The 9612-nt window shown below is 33.7% G+C and overlaps 1 protein-coding gene across 2 annotated transcripts; it reads left to right on the forward strand.

The window, feature by feature from the left end:
- Positions 1-616: 616 nt before the first annotated feature.
- LOC103439031 (transcription factor UNE10) lies at positions 617-6423 on the forward strand. 2 transcript variants are annotated; one of them, XM_008377582.4, is made up of 6 exons: positions 617-1062; positions 1285-1879; positions 2100-2204; positions 2774-2839; positions 5547-5915; positions 6061-6423. In XM_008377582.4, exons 1-6 carry the CDS (start codon positions 950-952, stop codon positions 6142-6144), a joined length of 1332 nt encoding a protein of 443 aa, XP_008375804.1. In that variant the 5' UTR covers positions 617-949; the 3' UTR covers positions 6145-6423. The 2 variants fall into 2 exon arrangements, with proteins under 2 accessions (XP_008375804.1, XP_008375803.1); XM_008377581.4 differs by having other exon boundaries at positions 622-1062; positions 1285-1918.
- The last annotated feature ends 3189 nt before the right edge of the window (positions 6424-9612 follow it).

The raw sequence follows: 9612 nt of genomic DNA on the forward strand, positions 1-9612 counted from the left end.
TCTATCAAATTTGTATATCACATGTATACTTATGAAGTAAAATGTGATGTATACATGTGTTATATAAACGTTCCAAGCTAGATAATGAATTTGTTAAAAAGTCTCACATAGGAAGAAAAAACAATTTTGCAAGTATATGGTTCCCAAATTGTTGAACTTACATATATATAACACATTAGCCACTTAGTACTATAATTTAGTGATATTTCTTTTATAAAAATTTTATGTTCGATTCTCGTATATGACAAGTTTGATATCCATTTATTCTTGCTTGCTATACAAATTAATTAAGCAAACATACGTCCCCATCTACCCCATCATTTAATCTACAAATACATTAATAATATATCTAATAATAAATCAATGATTTAGTTGTTACTGTCACGAACGCAAAGCTGATTTTTGTTTTGAATAAACTACCCTTCTTGTTATTATTTTTTTCTACTTGGTTCACCTTTTTGGTATCTCAAATGGATAATATTAGGTGACTCAATTTTTTAGACCAAATTTGTAAATCATATGATATATCATAAATATAAAATAAACACGTTAATTAATACTTAATAATTCAATCATCGACGAACATGCATGATTTAAATAAATAGAGAGTCTATTTAGCATTAATAGCCATCTCAAATAGTTAGATACTACTACTCCAATTAAAAGCTGTCAGAGACATCCCCTTGCTTTCTCAGGCTATTATTTGCCAGCAGCTCTGGGCATAATAAAATGACCCGGCACCCTATCCTTCTCTTCTCATCATTCTCCCTTTTCCCATTCTCAAACACTCAGGCCCTGCTTGTTCCATACACAAATTTGCGCAATATAATTGAAGCACCAGCAGAAGAAGAAACAACCATGTTAGACTATTAGTATATAATTACCCTCTTCCCTCTCTGATCTACTAAACCATTTACACAAGTACTCAAATCAAGTGCTCTCTCAAAAAATGAGCCAGCGCGTTCCTAGCTGGGATCTTGATAAAACTACTACTACTCCACCTGCTCCTAGGCTCTCTTCTCGCTCCCACTCCCTTCACACAGCACCTACAGATGTCCCTCTGTATGCTAAACTCTCTCTTTCTCACTGGTTTGATTAGTTTTTAAGGGAAATGATTTCCGTACTATTTTGCTATGTATGCACACTCCTGTTTATTTTAGACCTTGAATCGAGTAAGTCAAAGGAGAATTAAGTGGCAGAAATAAACGGAGAAGAAAAATGATGTACTTAAAACATTACCCATTATTAGTGAATCACTTAAATTATTTTTACATTTATGTGCAGGTTGGACTACGAAGTAGCAGAGTTGACATGGGAAAACGGCGAGGTAGCCATGCACGGCTTAGGACCACCGCGCCTGTTGGCGAAGCCTTTATCTACTACTAAGTACACCACCTGGGACAAGCCCCGGGCAAGTGGCACCCTTGAATCAATAGTCAACCAAGCCACATCCACAGCTTTACCCCCTCCTCTCAAGCCTCCCTTCGATTCTTCCTCTGGTGGCGGCAGCGGCGCTAAGGAACTAGTGACCTGGTTTGATCGACACCGTGCTGTAGCAACGCCCTCCACCACTGTGACTATGGACGCATTGGTTCCTTGCAGGAACCAAAGTGATGACCCAAGTAGTCAAATGATCGAGTCCATATCCGTGCCAGGGGTGATTTCTGGTACGGGCATGGTAGGATGCTCCACTCGAGTAGATTCGTGCAGTGGCGCCACTGGTGCCGCCACACACGACGATGACACCCTTCTTTCAGGAAAAGGAACGAGCTTGGCACGTGTCCCTGAAACGCCTGAGTGGAGCAGCAGATCCCAAAGTGTGAGTGGTAGTGCCACGTTTGGGATCGATAGCCAACATGTTACACTTGACAGTACAAAGGCAAGCGACTATGACTCCGTTTGTCACAGTAGACCACAGGCAAACTCCCTGTTTTACTCTCTAAATATGTGCATATGTGTTGGATAATTATATCTGAATTATTATTTGAATAATATAATGGATTTGTTGGTTACTAGTGTTTCCATATTTTATTTTATTTTTTAATTAATTTGTTATTTATTTATTTATTGTTTTTTTTTTTTTTTTTTTTTTTTTGAAGGGGGAGGTAGGAGATGGAGATGACAGAAAGAAACGAAGTACGGGAAAATCTTCGATTTCTACAAAAAGGAGTAGGGCTGCCGCTATTCATAACCAGTCTGAACGAGTATGCTAGCCCTCTCTTTTTAGAAATACAATCCAGTCTATTTTTTTAATGAAAGGATATGAATAATATAAATACAAAAATACTACTTTTATCCTACATGTACTTATGAGCTTTACTTTTATTAAAAAACAATACAAATATGCGATAAATTTAACATTACACATATAAATATGTAAATATGTAAGACGAAATTTTCAGTTTGTTTATCAAGAACTGCGAATATAAAATATATATCAATGATTGGATTGGGTATAGTATATACCTAGTGGATCCCAGTCTAAAAGTAGGTGATGAGCATATACAGTGCGATGGAAAACTACTTGACCTCATTGGATTCAAATTATTTATCATAATTGTTTCTTATTATCACAATTGCTGTTTCTTAACTATAGAATTTTTTTTTTAGACTTTAACGAAAAGATTTTAGTACTGGTTAGTTTAACGAAAAATAACATTTTTACACTAAAAGGTCAATCATGATACTATTCATTTTATCATTTATTTTGTTCTTATCGATAAAACTCAAAATTTTCAAATAATTTTCATTAATTTTTTTCTTTTTTTCACAGAAAAGGAGAGATAAGATCAATCAAAGGATGAAGACGCTGCAGAAGCTGGTCCCAAATTCCAGTAAGGTATGATGTTCCACTTTTGGGTTTATGTGCACTATCTTTCTTGTTTTTGTTTCATCGAATAATAGTAAAAATGAAAAAACCTCAATAAATATCAAATTAGATGTCAATATGAGTTGTGTTTTTTTGGTAACCTGATAATTAAAAATTAATAATCACTCATATTTGAATTTGATATTAATAATTATATTTAAAATATTAAAATCACAATATTTATTCTCCACATTTGAAAAAATCTAAAGATAAGTGACCATACATATTTTAGTCATGAGATAATCAAGAAAACGTTTCTTGTGCTAATATCATCTAGTTATCATGTGGAGCCTTTGTAGTTTTAGTGGTCCTGTAATTATTCTAACACTCACAACAAGAGTATGTACGATTCAAGTCCTCAACATGTTCTAAGCCAAAGGAAAAAGATACTAATTATCACTTGAGATTTCACAATTTGTTCTCATCAATTGGGATGAAATGCATGCATGCCCCAAGGGCAGCTATTGACAGAAAAATAGTCACTTCAGGGTACTTTTGGTTTCACATTTTGATCGATAAGCATGAGACAGGTCTGCCGATTACCATAAATGTTGTCCAAAATCTCATTGCATTTGCATGTGGTTGAGTGTGTTTTTGGTGAATTCAATGATCCTAGTCCACATCCTGATTCCACTTAAATATTTACAAGTGGTAGGCCCTAACCCTTGTGTATTGTGATCCTCCCAAATAAATGACTTTTATAGCACCGGTTTACTGTTGCGTGACATTCTTGAAAAGTGTCAATAAAAAAATAATACTACATTTATCATTTATTTGTATCATCTGTTAGAGGTAGAACTCACTAACGCATGTTAGAGAGATGATAGAAATATATGCTAAGAGTAGCATTTTTTTACTAATAAAAGACATGTATTAATTCTTTCCTCATGTACTTGTGTTATTAGCACGACACTTCACTGTGATGGTGAACTCGTGTCATACAAGTTGTTATCCCCAAATAAAAATAACTTTCTTCGTATATTATAAATCTATAATCTGATGTCCAGCTGTAGGTGAATGATTTTTTCACCACTTACATACTTAATTATTTCCATTGATTCTTCTTTAATTTGTTCAATCTAATGCCTCTTAAAAAAAATGGTTGCTTAGGGTTGAAAAAAAAAATATGTGCATAATGGACAAAAGAACAAATAAGTTGTTGTAATGCGGTCAAATTCTGAAGAGCAAACCTTAGAGGTATATTTTGGGTTTATATCCCCTCAATCTGTTTATATTTAATCACGTGAAGAGTAATGAAGAATAATAGAGAATGAAGTGGTATAAATTCATAACATGTAAATTTCTAACATGAAACATATATGTGGTAGTGGGATAGAGATTGAATGTGAGATTAACATTTTGTAGGTTTTGAGAAAAGGAAGTGCTATTTGCAATTCAAAACTCTCATTTTGCACTCTTCACAAGTGTTTTTTTTTTTCTTCTAAATATAGAAAGTTTGAATGCAAAATGAGAATTTTGGAGTGCCAATAACATTTCCTTGAGAAAATATAATTGGATGTACAATTTCAAGAAGTAAAATTACCTTCAAAGAGTATATTTAACATTTTACTAAAAATTTAATTTTACTCCTTGAAATTCAATTTAATTTAAGGAAAACTAATAAAAATGGCTTGAAAACTTTGAGTTTTAACCATAAGGACAAAATAAAGGGTAAAGTGAATAGTACTAGGATTGACTTTTTAGTGTAAAAATATGGTTTTTCGTTAAAGTGAACAGTACTTAGAGCTTTTCATTAAAGTTCCTTTAATTTAACCTAAAAACTCACCATAGTAATTTTTCCAAATATAATTCAATGACTAAGTCCAACTAAGCAACTTCCTTAATTTTAACTTTGCACAATTTGTATTTTTGGGTGTCTAAAATAATCATAATAACATTTGACATTTATTTAGTTAGTTACTTGTTATCTTAGCCCCTCCGGGTCCAAAAGAGATGGATAACCGTTGCTTACCACCAATTGTCTCCATTTGAAGGAAAAAAGAAGTAGTTACTTGTTATCAAGATTTATTTTTCAAATTAATCAATACAATTAAATGTCTCCTCATGAAATAAATCTTAATAAATTGAAAAAAAAAAAAAATTTACTGCCATGTTTGAATGCATACTAATAATAAAATTACATTATAAAATAAATTACTTTTTATATACATATAATATACATACATAGGCCCTTTTAAGTAGATGGAAAAAAATGGGGATTAGTTGTGGGACTTACTTCACATCGAACTTCAACGATTCGAACTGTCTATTTTATAAGTCTCGATTCATAAATTATCCTTGCAAAAATTCAATTCAACAATGAAATTTCTTTGTTTCTTATAGAACAAAATGTTCGTCAATTTCTTTTGAACTCAATTAGATGTCTCAAATATTTCTGATTTGGCTAATATTTTGGAAGAGATGATCTATGAGGTGCAACTTGAAAACTAAATAGTTTACATCGTTGAAGTTCAATGTTGTGTGGGCCACCACTAGTCCTCATTTAGAAAAAATGGAAATCCCCTCCCTTAAAGACCTCATATACATATACATATACATATTATATATGTAAAATAACAATACAACATGCCTAATCTATGTGATAATACATGCAAAAAATGTTATGTGATTCGAAACCAACATTTTATATCTCTAAAGAACCAACATTTTATTTCAGACTGATAAAGCTTCAATGCTAGACGAAGTGATTGAATATTTGAAGCAATTGCAAGCACAAGTCCAAATGATAAGCAGAATGAACATGCCTACCATAATGTTACCAATGGCCATGCAACAACTTCAAATGTCTATGATGGCCGCCGCCCCAAGAAACATGGGGATGGGCATGGGAATGGGGATGGGAATGGGAATGGACATGAACAACATTGGCCGCCCCAGCATCCCCGGCATTCCTCCGATTCTTCACCCATCCGCATTCATGCCCATGGCGGCTTCTTGGGATGGCACCGGCGGTGATAGGTTACCAGCTGCTTCAACGGGAGTAATGCCTGATCCCATGTCCGCGTTCCTCGCATGCCAATCACAGGTATGCTTTGAATCTAGAATTTAATTTACTGATTAAATTTTATATTATATTTACAATAAAACTATTTCGACAGACAAAGCAGTATTAATTAAAACGGAGATTATAGCATTGCCCCTTAACGTTTGTATTTCGAACTTTTTTGCAGCCTATGACCATGGATGCTTACAGCATGATGGCAGCCATGTATCAGCAGTTCCATCAACCTCCAGCATCTAGCTCTAAGGGCTAATAAGCAATATATCACATGCTCCATACTTATGAGTGGGCAAGAACTGGTTTGAACGTGGAATTCGAATACTATGGTGCAATAATGTCTTTGATTATTTCAGCTGGCTACATGTATATGATTGGTATCTTTCAATGAGAATGAAGATAGAGTAAAACCTCTCTATATTATACAGTTGAGACCAAGTCATATAACTTTAGGAAGATTATATTACTTAATAGATGTGTAGGTAAAAAAGATTACTTTATTGACTTATTCTTAATGAATGTTGAATTTTCTAAAGAGGATTCCTTAGGCGCCAACTATTTTATTTCCTGCATATTTTGTACTCATTAACAATTATAACTATGTGGATGTGTGTTTCATTAAGATGGACTAAGAAAAATTATAACTTATTATAATACGGAATTTATTCCAATACATAATTGATCTCAAGTTGGGACTGAAATTTTTTATGAGTTAAGGAGATTATTCCATTATAGATATTACCTTAGAGAGGTTTTACAGTAGTATTAGTTTTTTATTCCGCGGAATGATTTGAGATCCTTGATTTCGGGTGAATTGTAGTGCACTACAGGGGCATTCTGTGTACACTTAAGTTTAAGTTTCAACTAATTGTTGCGAAATTATATTAATAAAAAATAAACATATGCTCGCAAGCAAGTGTATGAATCAAAAGATTGTACATGAAGCAACACAGATTACCTTCCCACAAAGATTTGATTTAATCCTAAGAAACCTTACCTAAATTAAATTATAACTAATTTAAACTTGAAATAAAAATTGAAAAGTTTTGTAGAAAACAATTTGTGGTTGTTGAAATTGACTTTGAATAATTTAAATGCAAAATACAAGGATCACACAAGTAAACAACAAATCAAGAGGGGAAAGTACAATAGCATGACATTCACCGTAACAAATCCTACTAAATTCTTTTAGTCCGTTATCAACTAGTAATTCCCTGTATATATATTCCCAATTCTTGTATAATATTAGTTTCAATGACACTTAAAATTAGTTAGAAAAATAACAATTCATTAAGTTCTATAAAAATTATCAAGAAAAATCATCGTATCAATAGCACGAACCCGTTTACACAACATTTATGTATAAGAATTCATGATATATCAACTACAAGTTCAGTCAAGTTAAATGAGTAAGTCTTTAATAGTCTGGACTACTGGGGACCCCAATTTTATATCGATTAAATTGGCAAGCAATTAAGTAAAAATACTTTTTTTTCATTTGAATCATTACCGTACATTTTTTTGTACTACTAATTAGTTTAGAATAGTGAAGAAAAATTACAAGCTAAATATGACCATAACTTTCCATTTAATAAAAATTAATTAAAATCAATTCATCCTCTTCACAGTCATCAACAGATGACCAACATAACATGCAATGTTTGCTCAAAGATGGACATTTAAATGATTGGATGCTTATTTGTCAACTTTGATCAAAATGTCACCTTGGCAAAAGGGTTCATTCATCTTATCATTAGACTGTACATTGAATGACTTTGGCCAGTTTATTGTGCAATTGAAATATTGGAAAATGTTAGGGAGTCTACATTTTTATATCAAATTGATGTACTATCTGACGTGATAAGTTAAGTAATAAATACATGTCGTGTCAAATAATGAGTTTATCTCATTATACATCATTTGTCACATTATGTAGTAAACACCAGAAGGATACAAAAAATATAATCTCTCTAAAACTAGCTTAGAGTTTCCTTTCATGTACTTAAGACACCTAGCTCCATTCGTGGATTCAACTAGTAAAACAACAAACTATTGTGGTAGAACCAAATTCGTGTACCGTCATAGAAAGAGGAGCTATACGAGTTTGACTACTTGTAAAAGAGAAAACAACCATGATTAATCTTAGGTAGTGGTTGGATACCGACCAAAGGCTTTCTGACGGTCAAGTTATTAAGCAATATAAGACTCAAGCAGTGTGAAGAGGATAAAGTAAGCGATAATTGCATTACCTGAGATAAACCCTAGATTGGTGTATTTATACTAGTTGGGAGAATGACCTTTTAGGATATGGAATCAGTATTAAATTAGAAGAATATAGTAAACTAGTCTAATCACCAATCGGATCAGGAATCTCAATGAAGTCTGCAGACTTCGTTTACGTTTTCGGTGCACAACAGGATGTGGTGGCATTGCTTGCTCATCTGAGCAGCCCAATCATATCAAAGTTATTGAGTCCATGAGTGGACTTGAGGTATACACATTCTGATCCATCTTACTCCAGCTCATCCTGGATCCGTTTGGCGTTCCACTTAAGGATTCTCGAGTGTTTGCTGCATATTTGTTAATGATGGAGCATCTTGATTAGCTAGACTAAATTCTTCCACGAAGTGCGTAAGTGTCTGGACTTCATCAAAGTCTTGGGCTAATAAATGATTTCATGTTGCCCCAGTTCAATGGCCCATTTGGTGACTTTAGAAGATGCATCTGGACTATCCAAGATGGCGGGTATTCTATCATGTAAATGACTCGGATGACTAGAAGTATGGTCGAAGTTTCCTAGTTGCTGTCACTAAGGCTAGAATAAGCTTTTCAATCTTCAGGGGTATCTAGTTTCTAGTTTGAGAAAAGCTTTAAACACATAAGACACATGTTTCTACTCCTCGAGCCTTCTTGGAATAAGGATGCATTAACCCCATATTCCACTATTCGTAGGTCCAAAATTGTCTTCTACTTTTCTTGATAGCTGTGAAGAAAGGGTTGTACTTGTCAATAGACCATGAAAGAAATCGACTGAAAGCGGCTGCTCTCCTTGTTAGACTTTGGATTTCTTTCATAGTTCGAGTAGACTTTACCTCCAGATTAGCTTCATTTTTGTGCTTGGTGACTAGATAACCTAAAAATTTTCCCACCACTACTCCGAAGGTGTACTTTCTAGATTAAGCTTCATGTTGTATTTCAGAGTAGGTTGAAAAATTCTTGTTATTGATAAGATGATCCTTTTTTTCCTTACTCTTGACCACCATGTCATTGACAAATACCTCCATTGTCTTTCTAAATTTCTCTTTGAAGATTAGGTTAACCAGTCTTTGATAGGTCGCCTCTGTATTTTTTAAGGAAAAGCATAATACGATAACAGTACGCACCTCTATCAATGACAAAAGATGTCTTCTTCCTGTCTAGTATGTTCATCTTGATCTAGTTATATTTGGAGTACGTGTTTCTGTAACTTAACAATTCATGCCTAGCTGTGGAATTGACAAGCAAGTCTATTCAAGGTAGATGATAAGGATCATTGGGGCAATGCCTTGTTCAAGTCAGTGAAGTCCGCAGAAATTCTCCACTTATTGTTCTTCTTCTACATAAGGACCACGTTGGCAAGCTAATCTGGATGATGGACTTCAACAATAAATTTGGTATTCTTGAGTTTTTCAACTGTGAAGATTTTACTCCACTCTATTCCATGGTTGCTTTTTCGCCAAATAAT

This window comes from Malus domestica, chromosome 07, assembly GCF_042453785.1.
Source record: "Malus domestica chromosome 07, GDT2T_hap1".
Classification (NCBI taxonomy): domain Eukaryota; kingdom Viridiplantae; phylum Streptophyta; class Magnoliopsida; order Rosales; family Rosaceae; genus Malus; species Malus domestica.

Bases quoted from the DNA above. Each gene is read 5' to 3' on its own strand.
- LOC103439031 (XM_008377581.4), top strand. From the start codon at position 950: ATGAGCCAGCGCGTTCCTAGCTGGGATCTTGATAAAACTACTACTACT. The intron at 2,205-2,773 runs GTATGCTAGCCC...TTTTTTTCACAG, and splicing joins TTCATAACCAGTCTGAACGA to AAAAGGAGAGATAAGATCAA. The intron at 2,840-5,546 runs GTATGATGTTCC...ATTTTATTTCAG, and splicing joins TGGTCCCAAATTCCAGTAAG to ACTGATAAAGCTTCAATGCT.